Source organism: Trichosurus vulpecula, chromosome 2, assembly GCF_011100635.1.
Source record: "Trichosurus vulpecula isolate mTriVul1 chromosome 2, mTriVul1.pri, whole genome shotgun sequence".
Classification (NCBI taxonomy): domain Eukaryota; kingdom Metazoa; phylum Chordata; class Mammalia; order Diprotodontia; family Phalangeridae; genus Trichosurus; species Trichosurus vulpecula.
In genome coordinates, this window is record NC_050574.1 from 23,656,878 (window position 1) to 23,674,133 (window position 17,256).

Here is a 17,256-nt window from a genome sequence, read left to right on the forward strand (position 1 = left end):
ATAGGATGGAGGGAAAGGGAAATATAGTTAGTCTTTCACAACATGGTTATTGTGGAAGTATTTTGCGAAATGATACATGGGTGACCTATGTTGAATTGCTTGCCTCCTTAGGGAGGGTGGGTAGGAAGGGAAGAAGGGAGAGAATTTGGAACTCAGAGTTTTAAAAGCAGATGCTCAAAAAAAAGTTGTTTTTGCATGCAACTAGGAAATAAGACATACAGGCATTGGGGCATAGAAATCTATCTTGCCCTACAAGAAAATAAGGGGAAAGGGAACGGGGGGGAGCAGGGTGACAGAAGGGAGGGCTAACTGGGCAACAAGGCAATCAGAATATAAGCCATCTTGGAGTGTGGGGGAGGGTAGAAATGGGGAGAAAATTTGTAACTCAAAATCTTATGGAAATCAATGTTGAAAACTAAAAATATTAAATAATAAAATATGGAAATAAAAAAAATGTTTAAAAAATGAAAAAAAAGACCTGATAATAAATCTTGAGGTCTGGTCTTAGCTAAGAGAAATAAATAAACAAAGAAACAAACATGTATACTGCTATAATTTTTACATAAAGCAGTGAAACATTATCCTTTATGTATCTGTATTTTCCATGTGACTCGGGGACCCCCTGGCTACGTCCCAGTTCTGTTCTGAGTCATTGTCTGTTCACATTCACAGCCCTGAGCCCCCACTAATGACTGCATGAACATACCAGGTGGTTCATGAAATCAGAGCAAAAGACATTTAATTAAAACAAAATGAAGGTAAATAACACAGTACTTCCCAAACAATATCTCTGTCAGGAAAGGGGTCACATTACTCTAGGTATGGTGTTAGAAGTTAGTGTCTGTAGCAATGTTTGCTAAGTCACTTCCCTTTCAATCTCTGTGGCATCTTACACTTTTGTATCCCTTCCATAGTACGTATCATAGGGCTGGGTCCAAATGGAAAAAGTACTCACAATATTCTTATTAACTAATTTTCTTTTGACTGGAATGGCTTTTTAAAAAATTAAAGCTCTGGTTTAATTAAAGAAGCTGAAAACATGTTTTTGCATATTTTCTTTGAAATGGTTTCCTTTTTTTTTTTTTCCAATGAAGGAACATGTTCTGTGTATAAAGTTTATGAAAATAATGTAAAAGGAAGACCCTTGTCCAATGTGCCTCTGGTTAGTGGAGTCCTGGCTTCATAAGCCATACCTTCCTCCCAGTTGGAATTCTTTCTGACAAAACCATTGAGCATATTCACCCTGAGGCTGCTAAGGAGATCTTGACTGTTGGGAATGTTCCTTTGTCTATTAAGAGTGTCAGAATATTAAACTAATGTGGAAGTGATCAAGAGACAATAGCTCTGATGCCTGTAAGATTTTTAAAAGAATCTTTTCAGAATTACAGTTCTCTTTTCATGTTTTCATTGAGTGACTGAAGAAGTTTAATTACTGTGCTTTTCATCATTTTGTGCATGTGGCTCACTTTGGCCCAGAAGAGGTCAATTCCCAGTTGCTACGGAAGCTGGTTTGTCAGGAAAGTGTTAGCTGAGTCAAATAGTAAAGCTTTATTCCCCAAAGCAGGTTGTCAGATTCACTCTCAAGTCAAAATGCAGTGAAAATATTTTTCCTTTTTATTCACCTATCCAGTAGTCCTCGAACAGTGAGGGCACTTTCGTAAAGTCACACAGTTGGGTTCAAGGCGAGTGGCCAATGAGCTGGCACGTCCCAGGGGAGCTCTGGTTGCCTGCTTTCCTTGTGGGCCTCTTTTTAATTGTGCAGCTGAGATTACGCTTGATGCCTGGGGCTGTGTTTAGTTCAAGAAATAGATGTGAAAGGGCCTGTGATCAGTTTGGTGGAACAGGCTCAAGGTGGTCATGGAGGCCTTGGCGCAGAGAGCCTGGGATTCTGCTCCATCTTCTTGTTTATTATGGACACCTTTCCTGGTCTGCTGCACTCTGGACCTATTGATTTCCAGTTAGCAGCTATCTAATGCAGCCTTGCAGACATTTCTCCCAGATTGCCAGCCCCCTCAGATTCTGCCATTATGGGCCTTGGCCTAATTGTGACTCTCCCTGGGCTAGCGGGCACATGGCTGCTTGCAACGATATCCTGAAGTCACGCAGAGACATCTGTCCTTCAACACCATCTGTCCCCTCCCCTTTGGCATGTTGTACCCTGTGGGAGTTTTGCGTATTGTGACGCATCACTCGAGGTCACAGTTAACTGCCATCTTCCCATGTCTTCAAGACGTCTGACAATCGAATTGGGACCTGCAGGACCCTGCCTGCAAATCCAGGTTTCCAGCATGGCATTTCCTACTTTGAGGAAGTTCCTGGGGTGGAGGGAATGGAACTTTCATGCTACTTGTACTGCACATCTATAATTTTGTGTGGGATTGGGTTGGTGCACCAATGATTTTTTTGCTTGCTTTGTAAAATGGTAATATTCCTCAGAGTCTGTCCTGGCCAGGGGGAGAAGCTGGTCTGAGCATCCCAAGCCAGCTTTTCCAGCTCTCAGGTAGGACTGTCAGTCTGTGTGTCTTTGTGCAGAGGTGGCTCACACACAGTTGCATTAGTCATTCATCAGAACTTAACCACCTGGCTTATTCCTCTGTTTACAAGTGTTTGGGCTGGGGTCAAAGGTGGGGAGAGGGGGACTGGATCTATGATGTCAGCAGTGTCAGCCCTCCCAGTGAGAAACTTCCTTCCATGATGCAGATAGATATCTTCTTTACAACTTCAAATATTCATTCTCAGTCAAGGTGTGCTTCAGATAGTTTCACATGTGTTGTCTATGATTCCAAAATGGTGAGGACAGATAACACAATTGTATTTGAGTTGAGTGAATACCAGCTGCCAGTTACATTCTCAGTAATCTTAGAGGCTCCCTTGGAGCACAGAGAGGTCATAGAATTGGCCAGGATCATACATGTGGCTGGCCTGTGTCAGAGGTGGAACCTGAACCCATGGCTTCCCAACTCTGAGCCCAGCTGCCCTTCAGCTACTAGGCAGCACTTCCTCTATTCTACATGCATCTGTTTATTTAATAGTATGTCTGCGTAATATGTAAATCGGTCTCTTCTATCTTTGAGTCTGATGGGTGATTGATGGTTTCCCTTTTGGCAGTGTTTAGACTAGGGGAGGCAGGGGTGGGGGAAGAGGGGAGAAGAAATCTGTCAAAAGGCATCCCCTGTTTCAACCTCATTATATAAAGTTCTTCAGCTAGGTATCTTGAGTAAGGAATGAAATGTCAGCTGTACTCTGTTTGTGGAGACATGGGCCTAGTGTGGTGATGCCCCTGGAAGAAGGACTGATCCAGTGACTGCCTCTTTTTTGCCCCCACTCTTCTCCGTAAGGTCTTTCCTGAGGCTTCTTAAACTTTTCCAACTTTTCCTTTTCCTCCCAAGAAATTTCTACTCGACCCTGGGTCGAGTAAAATGGGTATACAAATCAAACATCTACTGATAATAAATCATAAAGAAATTTATTTTAAAACAGTTCTTTGGTATACATATAGTTTTACCATTTATTAAAGATGAAAGCAAATTTGAGATGGATGTGCTTGTTTGTTTTTACATAAAGTATTAAATCTTGGCAGAATATTCGATACTGTTACTTTGGTCATTGTGCATTCAGAAGAAACCTTTTACTGTTGCCACATTTTCCACGACCCCTGCATTCAGTTACTTGACCCCATGTGGGGTCTCGACCCACAGTTTAAGAAGCACTGAGAGAATACGGCTTCCAGAGACCTTTGTTCTGCCGCTTCCCACCAAGCACGAATGCATTGAGCTGCAATGTGTTGGGAAATTCTCAGCAGAGACTTTGGAAATGTTTTAATAATTGAATTGCATTCCTGCAAAAATAGAAGTTGAGAACAATGCCTTCCTCTTCTCCCAAGGGATTGCCCAGAAATGAATGTGTAGTGGGAGAGCATACAAGCCATATGTTTCTCCTATGAGAAAGTGAACAAACTTGAGCTCTGGAGCTACAGGACTTTGGAAACCTGACCCATTTGATCTGAAATGTTTCCAGAAAGTATTTTTTAAAAATTATCTTATTTTTATGGGTGTTTTGTTTTTAACGTTCATTTCTGAACATATGTAATATACACAGATGCATATACGTTCACACGTGCCCCTTTTCTACCCAATGTGCCCATCTTTGGAGGTAGCCAGGTAGAGTAATAAATAGAGCATTGGACTTGGAGTCAGGAAGCCTTAGTAGACGCTTCTTAGCTGTGTGACCCTGGGCAAGTCATTTAACCTCTGTTTGCCTTGATTTTAATCAACTTTAAAAGGGGGGATAATAGTAGTACCTACCTCCCAGGGTCATGGGAATCATGAGATCATATTTGTAAATTGCTTAGTACAGTGCCTGACACATAGTAGGCACTTAATAAATGCTCATTTCCTGAATTAACTGCCTGATCCTCATGTCCCTATCCACAGAGCCTCACTAATTCATCTTCCTTTTCCTAAGGTGCTAGAAGAGTGACCAATAAGGCAGCACTCTGGTATGTGCCCCTCTCACTGAAGAACGTGGATAAAGTGCTCGAGGTTCCTCCTTTGGTGGTAAGATGCCCTTTGATTTCCTTCCCTCTTACAAGACAGGGTAGTTAAGTTCCCTGAGCCCAGACCAATTGGGGGGCATTCACTGAACTGAGCAGCATGTCGAATGGGAGCACTTGTAAGCCCCTGTATCAGGAGCTTTAGCTGGTGGTAAGCAGGACCTCCAACAATTGTAGGGGTATGTGGCCTTTTGATGCAGACGGCCTTCGCTCACAAGCTTCCCCAGACCCTTGCCAGGATCAATGCCTCTGCCTGGCCTGCTTCAATGGGACACTTGGAAGACATTATGGGAATTGGTTGTTCTTTATTTTAGTGATTGTTAATGTCACCAATGTGGGCACCTCCCCTGCCAGATTACAGCCATTCAGTGGCTTGGTGGGTATATGTGGCTAAAAAATTCATCCCTCAGAGGCCAAACTTCTTGGCGTAGGTAGACACTCTGTTTCTTGCACATGGGCACTGGAAGCCCATCTCGCTGTGGGGGGCAATGGGGTTGCTGCTTGCCAGAGCTGCCAGAGGGCTCTGATAACCTAGCCCTCAGAGTCAGGGGCCACCTCCACTCTAGGATGAGACCCAGTGGGCAGTAGAGTAGGCAGCTAGGTGGCACAGTGCACCATCTAACCCTGGATTTGGAGTCAGGAAGACCTGAGTTCCAGTCCTGCTTTAGACCCTGGGCAAGTCACTCCACCTCCATTTGCCTCGATTTCCTTGTCTATTAAATGGGGATAATAGTAGTACCTATCCCTCGGGGTTGTTTAGAGGCACAAACAAGGTAACGTGTGTAAGGTGCTATGTGAAAGCTGGTTATTATAGATGATCATAATTCACATGTAGAAGAAATGTTGTAGATGCTGTTACTATAAATATTATTAGAACTATTTTAAAAACTATTTTACTATTAATACTAAAATGTGATTAAAGTTCAGCGACAGAAGCTCTGGCTTCTGGAATCAGAGGACAAGGGTTCAGATCCTGCCTGTGTGATCTTGGGCATGTACCTTTTCCTCCCTAGGCCTTGGGCTCCTCATCTTAGAGCCCTTTTGGTTCTCAATCTGTCATACTAAACCAGTCTGTGGACTGCTCCCAAGCCCCTGGCTGCTGCTCATTTTTTGAATGTAGATGAGTGTTTTTCTTCTCTCTTGCCTCACATCATTCTGCTAAGATGATGCATGCACTGAGCAGAGCCATGGTTCTGTGCCCTTGAGTCACCTGGCGAGGCATGGGCCAAGTGGCATTCTCCAGGAGACACCAGCCCAGCTGCTGAGGCCCCCTCTGGGCCTCGAGAAGAGCCAGTGGTGCATCCCTCTTTATTAAAAAGCCAGCCTGACTGCCAGTCAGCTCTGTGACCTACCTTTCAGCATTGTCAAATGAGTTGGGAGCAGTGATCCGAGCCTTGTCTCTGTGAGCTGAATTCGGGGTCCTAAATGTGAAGAATGAGACTTGAGAGGGTGGCGGTGCTGTATGCTGGAAACTGCATTGGCCTAGGGTTCGGGAGACCTGCAAGGCTCCTCCAATTCCTTATTGTGTGCCTTTGGGCAGGTCGCTAAGCCCCTCTCCCCGCTCCAGGCATCCATCCCTCTTGCTTAACTCACAGGGATGTGGAAGGCATTGTGGGGAGGAGGAGTTTACTGGCACTCCTGCCTGGGGCCTCTTCTGAGAGTCCTAGCAGGGCTTCACATGCAGATACAGCTCCCTGGGAGCTGTTTCCAGAATGTGAACAGTCGTTCACCACGGATTTTGGTTAAGCTGTTCTTTCTTACTTTTTTTGATTCATTGTTACAGGGGTGAAGGAAGGGTCTATATTTAAAAATGAAGGTGATATTAGAACAAAAGGTGTCAATGAGAGTTTTAAAAAATGAACAATTACGCCATGGAAGTAGGGCAGATGAACAAAGATGATTCTACCTTTTACCTTGAAATAGGCAGCATGAAAGAGTATTTTTCTGTGCTTGGTATAAGGAGAACATTCCGGGTTCAAGTGTTTTCTTCGATAACTATTGGATGACTTAACCTTTTGGTGGTCCAGGAAACTAGTATGAAAAGTTATGAGTAAGTGGTTACTCTGCTTTGGCAGGGAGTTTCTGTACTAGGAGTTCCCTAGCATGATGGACTCCAGGTCTGGATCAAAGACCAATGTGAAACAACTTGAATATCTTTTTCTGGCTTCTTTCCTGTCCCTTATATTAAATCAATCATACAGCCTGTGATTCATGTACTGCCAGTTATTTTTTAAGGCTTAAAAATATAGAAATCCCTTCTATCCTCTACCACAGCCTTCATGATTTCATGTTTAAAGCTGAAGGGGACCTTCACAAGATCTAGTCTAGCCCCTTCATTTTACATTCCAAGGAATCTGAGGCCCAGAGTTGTCGAATACCTTACCCAAGGTCCCATAGTTAGTCACTAGTGGTAGAGGTGGGATTCCAACTCGATGATGGGGCATCTCCCAAAGGAGCTCCTTGGGCAGAATGTGCTCACCTTTTGAGGAGATTCCTCAGAACTCCTTTCACAACATCAGGGAGGATGGGGAAACAGAAGAGGTGGGGATGTGGGTGGGCCCTTGGATTGGGCCCATTTTCTGCTCAGGGTGGCACAGAGCCAGTGCTTTTGGAGGATGTGGCAGGCCACGCTTCCATCCTCCCCCTCCCTCCGTTCTTCCAGTAATTAGCATTCTTCCTCCTACTGTACTGAGGAGCAAAGAGGAGGTTTTTTTACTCGTATTGTTTAGTGGCGCTTGATAAGACATAAATATCAACTTTGCCCTTTTTAGAGGAGTGTATTTTAAACCATCCCTCCGATTGTTAAGTGGAGAAAGCTCCAGATGGAAAAGAAGATTAGATCTGGAAACTTATTCTTTTGTTACTATTTATTGAACTCCCCCACACCTGCGAAGTCTTGGGTAGAACCTACAGGTGCATTTGAAACATGCCATTTTAAAACAGGCAAATACCTGAATAGGCCAGTATCCTGAGGTGGCCATGACAGAAATTGTTCCTTTAGCTCTAGTTATGATCAGTACTCTTCCCGCACATTTGCATACAGGACTGCTGGCATCCTAAATTAAAGCAGCCAGATATGTCTCTTGTTTGTTTAGAAATGTATTTTTCCTCCTGCTTTGGGACTTCTCTCTCCTTGAAGATTGACAAAGGCTTGTCCTGTATGCTGTCATTCATTGTTGTGGATCATAGAATGTCAGTTAGCAATCATCCAAGCCCTCGTTTTATAGTGAGGAGAATAAAACCTGAGGAGAGTGAGTCACCAGCTGAAGCGAGGAAGTGATAGAAATCCAGGCCTTCTGCTCCCAAATCCAATGCTCTTTTCCCACACCAGCACCTCTCCCTTGATGCTTTGAGAATTTTTCTTTCCCCCTTGGCTAAGGAACAGCCCCCACTTAAGGGGATGTTGCTATAGTTGGCTGGGAGGAGGTAATGTAAATCATAGGGAGACTGGTTGGATCAAGCAGTCAATAAACATTTATCAAATACCCACTGTGGGATATATGGGGTGTTTCAGGAAGCTTAGCACCTCTGGTGTAAAGGCTACTCAACCACCTTTGAGGTCCATCTTCACCCCGTCTTACCTGTGGCTCCAAGAAGCTGTGTAGCATGCACAGCAGCCACACCCCAGTAAGCCATCTCAGCAACTGGGCTAAACCAGGTTGAAGGTAACTGACAGGCCTCCAGCCTGTCAGTGAGTTAGGGGGATGGCAACTCCAATCATGTGAAGATTCCCCCAGTGGAATGGGCAGGTAAAAAAAATTGTCCCAACAGCCATAAAGGTGGTATGAAGTGCTTTGACTTTGGTCAGGCATCTAAGATGCCAAGGTCATGTACTGCTTCCAGCACCATCACCGGTTGTCCTGACTCTGGAAGAGACTGAGGCTGACACTTTGGGTGACTGCCTCACTTAAATCCCATTCATGCACAAGTCCAGACATCACCCTGTAATGTCATTTGTCCTCTTTGAAAGTGAAGGACAAACAACAAACATTTATTAAATAACCAGTGTATACCAGGCACTGTGCTAAGTGTTGGGGATACTAAGAAAGGCTCTGCCCTCAGGGAGCTCACAGTCTCATTAGGCGAAGACAACACGTAAACAGCTTGTGTACAACTAAACTATATACAAGACAAAATGGAAATAATCAACAGAGGGCAGGACTAGAATCAAGGGGGATTGGCAATGGCTTCCTGTAGAAGGTGGGATGTGAGCTGAGACTTGAAGGAAGTCGAGGAATCCAGGAGGCAGAGGTGAAGAAGGAGAACATTCCAGGCATGAGGGAGAGCCAGTGAAAAATTCCTGGAGCTGGGAGATGCAGGAATCATAGGGAGGCCAGTTTCACTGGGTCACAGAATATGTGGGTGGGGTATAAGGTATAGGAAAAATGGAAAGGTAGGGGAGTTCTGGTTATGGAGGACTTTGAATGTCAAACAGAGGATTTCATATTTGGTCATTTAGGATAAAAGTATTTTTTAATTAAAAATTTGTTTAAAACATTTATTTATTTAGTATTTTATTTTTCCCCAGTTACATGTATAAACAATTTTTAACATTCGTTTTTAAAACTTTAGAGTTTCAAATTCTCTCCCTTCCTCCTTCCCCCCCCCCCCCCGCCCACCATTGAGAAAGCAAGCAATTTGATAGAGGTTATACATATGCATACTTTGGTTTTTTAAAAAAAATGCCCTGAAAATAAATTCGAGGTGAGGGTTATTGCCATTTCAAATGAACTCACTGAACTGTTTTCTACCCCAAATCCCCTTAGTTTGACCCTAAGTAGAATTAATGGGGCTTGGCAGCTTAATAGTTAAAATATTTGTTCTTTTGATTTGACCTATAATTTTCAAAACACCTTAGAGTACTTTATATGCCCTGGGCATTCTTTGTACTGGGGTATAAAAATCAGTTAAAGGAATGGGGCATGTTTAACCTGGAAAAGACTTAAGAGTCCTGACCTTGGGTCGATGTGGTGTCGGGCACATGCCAGCTCTTGTGGGGAAAAGGAAGTAAACTTGTTCTTGGCCCCAGAGATAGAACCAGGACTGATGAGGTAGAAGTGACAAAGAGATAAATTTAGAATTGATGCTAGGAGTGGAATAGTGTGCATTAGGAGGTGGCTGGCTCCTGTTCTTTGGTCTTTAAATGGAGAGTGGAGACCCATTTGTCAGGGCTGGTGTATAGTAAGGCTTCATTTCTAGTGTGGGCTGGCCTAGATGGCCGCTATGGTTCTTTCCTCAAAGTCTGTGATTTTGTATGATGATTCCAGTGAAACAGCTTTCCAGAAGCAGTGTGGCCTACTGGAGAGAGGATTGGACTCATTTGGAGTCAGGAAGACTTTGCCTCAAATCCTGCTTTTGGTACTTAGCCATCTCTGAGCTTCAGCTTTTGTATCTGTAAAATGGAGATAATTCTGGAGCCTGCCTCAAAGCCTTGTTGGGAAGATCAGTTGATAATGAAGTGTTTTGTGAACCTTAAAGCACTGTGTGCTGTTGTAATTCTTTACTGTGGAAAGGAGAAGTTTCTGAGGATGCTCATAAAACAGATTTTTTTTTTGTCATCCCTTCTTAAGGAATGTTGGCTTTTTTTTCTTCTCCTAAACAAATATTTCTAGGGAATTTTGGTTTAGTCATCAGTTTTCCTAGGTGGACACGGCACAAATTCCGCTCTCACAGCAGTAACCTCTTGACTGTGGAACATTATTGAAACAATTGGTTTATTTGATTGATGGAGGAAAAAGTTTCCTTGTCCATTGTAACTTAAAATCCCCTTGTGGCTTTTTCCCTTTCGAGCCCCTCAGCTTCCCTTACTCTTCTTTAGAGACTATTCTCAAACCCAGGATAATGGATAATTAACCACAAAATTGGTGCTCAGTCACTGTAAAAACAAAAAACAAAACCAGAAACAAAAGGCCTTATAAGAACCCGCCATCAGCAGGAAAATGGAGATTGCAGGCTTTTCAGTTGAAGTCTAAAAAGCCCCCTGGAATGCATTCACCATCGCAGGAAGACTCTGATTGGGGCAGGTTGGGTCTGTAGAACTAAGGCAGGCATCTCAGTCTTCAGAGTAATCCTGGTTTATGGTGGGGTTATGTGGTACAGCTGCAACACTGGCAGAATAATGTGGGAAAGAAAGTGGAAGGTTAAGAGGGACCGAGAGCTGGGTGAGCTTTTGGGAGCGAGTGTGGAAATGAAGGCTAGCAAATTGTTCTTGGACCTGAGAGTCTACAATTGAAATGGGGTCTCCTGCTCCTCTGCTCTGACATAGCATTTGACTAGATGACAGAATGGGCAGCCCATTTAGGGCAATGCTGGAAACGTACTCACAGACTTCAGAGATGGGGTATCTTCCTCTCCTGCATTCCTTTGCTCCCAGCCTTTTTTGTAATGACTTTTGATACAACTATGCCATTTTTCTATAATGCTGATGGTTTCTTCCCCTTGCAAGTGTTTGCCTACATCTCATAAACTGGGAAGAGTAACAGTTCTGGAAGCTTCATTTGTGACAGAAATCAAAACATTTAAAAGGGGAAAAAATAAGCCAAGAAAATGAAGCCTCTTGTGTAGGCCCTGTAAGAAATGGGAGGAGGAGTTTTGTTCCCACAGAACTAAAGGTGTGCTTCCCTGCCCTCCCCCACCCCAGCTTTAGCAGAGGCTGGGCCTCGAGGTCGGTCAGGTGAGAGGTCAGAGGCTTGCACGCATGTGCATACTTTTTGAGAAGGCAGTCTAGGGAAATAGAGAGGCCAAACCCACTTGAACCTGTTCAAGCTTATCTAGGGTCTGGTCTTGGTCAAGAATCCAGGCCTACTGATTTGCATAATTTGCATATGTTAAAGAGGGAAAGTAGGGGAAGTAAAAGAATATAGTTTAATCCTAAACTAAGACTAGGAAAATCTAATTAACTTCACTTTTGCTTCTGTATCCTTATTATCCTATTTATATAAACTGTATAACCTAGGAAAACTATGTAAAAAACAAAGATTGTAAACTAACCATGACTCTAGCAGGAGTGGAGGGAATGGTTACCCCTGCTCCTGCAGCTGTATCAGTGTGAGTGGTCCTGTGAGCATTGCACCTGCTCTCTCAAGGAGCATAATGAAATGCCTTCCTCTGCGCACTCTGGTCTTGAGTTCTTTGGGTGAGAATGGGCAAATCACATGGATTTTCCTAAGGTCAAGTGAAGTAATAGGCAGTGGAAGCTTGCCAGGCTTACTCCTGGATCTTGTCTTGGGGTATCCTGTGATTCCCCACTGTGGTGTTAAGAGGGCTACCACTCTGGATTCCCTTGGGGAACCCTGTGGTCTGCATGGCCTTCTTAAGGGGACATCACTTGGGACCTCCGGCTCTGTCTCGGGATCCTTGTGATCTTACTGCCGTCCTAAGGGGCCATCGCTTGGGTCCTCCTTAGGGTCTGACCCCTAGGAGGCCCTGTGATCCCCACAGGTTAAGGGGTGGCTACCACTTGGTCTTCCTCAGGGAGTCCTGTGGTCTGTACAGCCTTCCCTAGGGATTATCACAGGGTTCTTCTTCAGGACTTTGGCCCTGCCTAGGAAGTCCAATGATCCCCAGAGCCGCATGTTCTCACAATTTGGGGAAGTCCAGTGATCCCCAAAACGTTTCTCACAGCCCCAAGAGAGATTTGGGGTCAAAATGATAAATGTAGTCAGGTGTCTGTGACTCAGGGATGATGGGAGCTTCTTGCAGGGGGTGGAATTGGGATGCCAAGGAGAGAGAAGGGCATGGCTTCTCAGTGTGGTCAACAAAAAGATTAGTAGAGATGTGTTTGGGAGTGCATTGTAAACAAGAGAGGATTGGGTATGTGCTATCTTTCAGGGAAAGGAAGCAAAGCATCAGTAGCTGAACTAAATTACTTTCTGGCCTCAATTTTAATGAGAAAATGTTATTCACTGGAGACTTTAACTTTCTTAGTTCAGAAACTCCTGGGTGACCCATTAGGCTAGCCTTAGAAAGGCCACCTCAGCTGCTGCCTTCCTCTTCCTCCCCATGTGGAAAGTTTACCTGGTGAGTCTGACCAAGGACTCTGAGCAGCTGAGAGGCTTTGTGGCCTTTTCCAGGAATGGGCCCCAAAGGCAGTTGCAGAATGTGACCTGTGCGTCTTGTGGTTTTCCTCAGTACACCCGCAAGGAACAAGAAGAAGAAGGCAGGAAGAGATACGAAGCCCAAAAGCTGGAACGAATGGAAACCAAGTGGAAGAACGGGGAGATGATGCAGCCTTCTATTAATCCAGGTAACAGCCAGCAGCTTGTTGCAGTAATTACTTTAGATGTGGCTAATCTAGTTATTTATAGAAATAGTCATTTATTAAGTTAATTGGCCTGGGTTAGGCCATTTTATCGCTTCACTGCCTTCACAGAAAAGGGCCAAGCTGCCTGCTCCATGGACTGAGAAGGAGCCCTCCATGCCATCTGCACCCTGTTAAACCTCTAACAGTGTTGAATGAAGATCTGGAACCCCCCAAGCACTCCCCTCCCCCAGCATCTCAAGAAAGAGTATAAACTAACCAAGCTGTCACAGGAAGGATTCAATGAGAGACTGCAGGGCTGGGCCATGGACGAGTTGGTCAGCAGCTATCCAGTGCTTACAGGAGCACAACATTGGATTATGGGAGATTATGCTAGATGACCAAGCACAGCTATGGTCCCAGCTTTCTGGGAGTTTACAGTTAAATAAGAGAAATAAACCTAGAAAGAAGAAAGTTTGTAAGGATCTGATTGTAAGAAAATTGTTGCATATTCCCTTTTGTTAAGTCAGAGTTTGGTTTCTTTTACCTTATTGCCCTCCTTCCCAATTTTTGTTTACTTAATATCCATTTTGGCCAGGCCCAAATTTACAAACAAAGAACCGGTAGCAGGACTTTTGCGTTTCCTCTGGAAATCCCTTCTGTTTTGTACACAGTAACTGCTTATGTTCCATAAATGGTTCCATGTCACCTGTTACGCATATTTCTTCCTAGTATTTCATTCTTTGTGTACAGGTGTGACCTTAGAAAGCAAACCGAGTGTACCCTGATCCAGGTGTAAAGAGTAGATTAATTAGGAGGGGTTATTCATATCACGGAAGGCCTCTGCATTTTATGAAAGGATACTTATCTCAGGTTTCTTTCAAATGGGGAGACTTCCTGATAGTGATTGTTCACACAATCATTGGCTTTTGAGGAATAGTCTATTTTTAAAAACAAGATTAGCTAAGTAGAATTGGAGCTCATCTGTGTCTTTGCCCAGATTTTTACTTGCGTGGATTTCCTTGACATGACTATTACTTGTTTTGCATTTTACCTCATTTTGGGGTAAGATAAGCATTCCCCAGATTTCTTGGTCTGAAGCTAACGTTGTTGGTATACAAACCTTTGCTCACGCATCACCAAGCCCTGCTACCATTTTCAAGTTCAGAAAACAGCCTATGGGCCAATGGTAATTGAAAGAGGCTGTTGATGCCAGTGAAGTATGACCTGGGTGGGTTTTTTTCCCCGTTAGATCTGTGTAGATATACCATTCATTAGAGAAAGAGTGATGTAGGCCATAGAGAGGAGTAGGCTCACAGGCCCGGGCTTGGCTCACCTTGTTCTATGTACTGTGTGGACCATGGGCAAGGCACTTGGCCTCTCAAGTGGCCTTTCTCTAAGACTGAGTTTCTGAGGAGGCACAATTTACACTGGAGAAGGGGCTCCTCACAGGGAGTTCTCTGTACCAATTAAGACACAGATCTGGTCCTTAGCATTCCTAAGTGGATTATTAATTTCTATCAGAAACAAAACTGTAGACCTTGTCACATGATGAATGATGTTGTAGGGCATGAGGCTGGCTATGACTGCGTATCAGTTATTCTGGGGAGCCAAATATGCCCATAGTATCAATCTGTTTGCATTCTTTCATATTTTATTATACTTTTCCATACTCTTAAGAAAAATATTTATAGTAATCTAAACTTTACTATTTTCTCAGTGGTGCCTGATTTTAAATGGGATACATGAAATTTTATTCTTTTTAAAAAAATTAGCAAGCACTTTTTTTCTTTTCCTCCCTCCTCCCTCATTTAAAAACAAACAAACCCTTGTAACAAATATGCATAGCTAAGCAAAACAACTTCTCACATCAACTATGAACAAAAATATGTGCATGAGATTTCTTAACAGATTCTCTTGTTGTACTGTACTTTGTCATTCAGAGGTGGCATTTTGTTTGAGATATTTAGATGTATTTCCTGTTATAATTCTTACCTTTCTGCAATCTGGTAGGAATCTATCTATCTTTCACATTTTTACTTTCAGATATTTTTCTTAAAGAAATCACATTTTCCCTTTGTTTTTGTCTTTTTCATTTGCTACCATTTACTATCGGGGTTTCTGATTTTCTTTCCCAAGAAGGATGAGGTTGGAGAGGAACCAACATGTATCCAAGCTGGGTAATATTCACCTGTAATTGGGTCTCTAGAGACATAGCCTTAAGGGCCACCATCTGACTGGCATAAGCCAGAAACCTTTGTTTCTTGGCATAGGTTGGGTGAGTTGAATGTGTCTTTATTGATGTGGAACTGTGGCTTGGCCTGGGTGGGAGAGATTTGGAAAGTAAGGAGAATGTATGTGCTGTGAGTATCTTTAAAAGACTATATTTATATTTAAATATTTAGTGATCTTTAAGGTAAAATTTTTAAAATTTTTGGAGCCAGTGATGATATCTGACAGTCTTAATAAAAATGATTCTATTTTGGAGGGTGGTAAAGATATACAAAGCACTAAATGCCTTTTCAGTGTTATGCAGCACATTTGATTGAGCATATTCATGCAAGGCACCAAAAAGGCTATAATACCACCTTTATTCTCAAAGGTCTGCCAGTCTAGAAGGGATTGATAGGACATTTTTATGCTTAAAGCCACTACAGCTTCATCACCATGTATACTTCCTCCATTGATGCAGATTGCAATCCATTTATAACTTAACATAAAGACTCTGAAAGCCTTCTGAAAAAAGCCGTTGGTAGCAAGCATCTCCCAAGTTAGTTAAGATGGTCCTTGGACCCCTGATCAGTCCATCTCCAGGTCTGTCCTCCAAGCCTTTGTAGCCTGGTGTGGCTAAGACCTATTAGAGCTGACACTGCCCATGGGGCTTAGCTGGAGAGAAACCTTGGATCACCTCTAAGCTACAGAGATACTCTAGAACACGGCAGGTCTTTACTTTTTATCAGACATGTTTAGGAGCATAGCTTCTGCCCCTAGAATATGAAAGTGTATTAAGAGAATGCGCTACTAGTTCAAAATGACAAAATATTTAATATCTTTTTTTTAATTATCTTTCTAATGCACTTTCTTCTCTACCCTGTCCCTAAAACCCTTCCTAAATTTGTAAGTCCCTTCAAATTTGGAGGACAGAGCATAATCTCACATATTTGTAGCACAGTTACCTAGCAGCATATCACAAGGGACAAGCTAGTCTTTGAGGCCTCTTTACAGACAGCCTGAGAGGTCTTTCAGAAATGATTGACCTTATTCCTTCTCCATTCTGCTTTAGTCACAAGGGGAAAAATACAATTACCTTGAGAGTTTGGGGGAATTTCGTACTTCTTGGCTACAAATGTGAGCTCTATTAAACCTATGTGATGGTCTGATTAAATATTTATTTTGAGCATTTTGGAGTTCACAAAGTCTGTTCTCTCTGTGGGCAATAGGATGAAAAATAAATTGGTTTTTATCGTAGTGACTTTTTATGTTAAAATTTATATGATAAAATGTTAGTGCATTGATTGCGCCCTCCAGAGTTCAGACTTGCCCCAGCCGCTACTGTGCTGCTCATGGGAAGTCATTACCAGCTAGTGTGTGCTGGAGAGAAGATTTCAGGGGGTCCTTTAATCCATCAGCACCCCACTGAACCAAGTAGGCTTGTTCTACTAGTACCTGGCCTATTTTCTAACTAGCTTGGAGGAAAAGCTTGGATTAACCTGCCTGCCCCATTGTTAGGGCTTACTCTGGAAGGCTGTAGTTCTTTCTGAAATCCTTCCTAATCTAATTCCAGCGCTTTTCTTTGGCTTTGACTTTTTGTCGGTGTAATTGCCTTTCATGTGCTGGAGAACTGTTCTAAATTAGCCTTTGCATTTCTAGCCTGCCATCCATTGGCTCCTTTACTTGTTCTCCTCCAACGTAATTCTCCTTCTCCTAGATTGGTTTCACATTCTCTGTGCTTCTTTAGGAGTGATGACTCCAAAGATTAGACGCTACTTGGGAAAAGGCAGGGTCATGTAGTCAGGCAGCGGTGGAATGAGGACAGAGGACCTGGGTTCAAATTTGGCCTCTGGTACTTATCACCTGTGTGACAAGTCGGGAACCCCTCTCAGATGGCGGATATCCCTTTCAGCTCTACTTCTATCACCATGAGACTTAGTTTAATTCTCTTGGTTTCCTTCAGAAACAGAAAATACTGAACATGTTTCTTCTCTGCCCCTTTTCCAGTTTTCACATGGTAGGTCAAGTCAATGCCTGGTGGCTATGGAAGGGGGTCAGCTTCGCTCCTCTGGGAGAGCCCATCGTCTGTGGCCCCACATTTCTTTAAAATTTGGGAGTCTCTGAATAGAACACGTGACTAATGATGAGAAGAAACTGAAATGGCCAGGGTTTGACTTAAAACCCTTTTAAAGAGAGGAGTGGTGACACACCTCATTGGCTAAGGAATAGCATTTCAGACTACTTCCCTTTTGAT

The 17,256-nt window shown here is 43.2% G+C and overlaps 1 protein-coding gene across 5 annotated transcripts in view; it reads left to right on the forward strand.

Moving 5' to 3' along the window:
- Positions 1–17,256, forward strand: part of ACOT7 (acyl-CoA thioesterase 7) — a 176,305-nt gene that overhangs the window by 72,124 nt on the left and 86,925 nt on the right. For all 5 annotated transcript variants that reach the window (XM_036744361.1, XM_036744360.1, XM_036744363.1 and 2 more), the window contains exons 4-5: positions 4,465–4,556; positions 12,683–12,797. In XM_036744361.1, the coding sequence (XP_036600256.1) occupies positions 4,465–4,556; positions 12,683–12,797 (207 nt within the window). The remainder of the gene's footprint in view (positions 1–4,464; positions 4,557–12,682; positions 12,798–17,256) is intronic.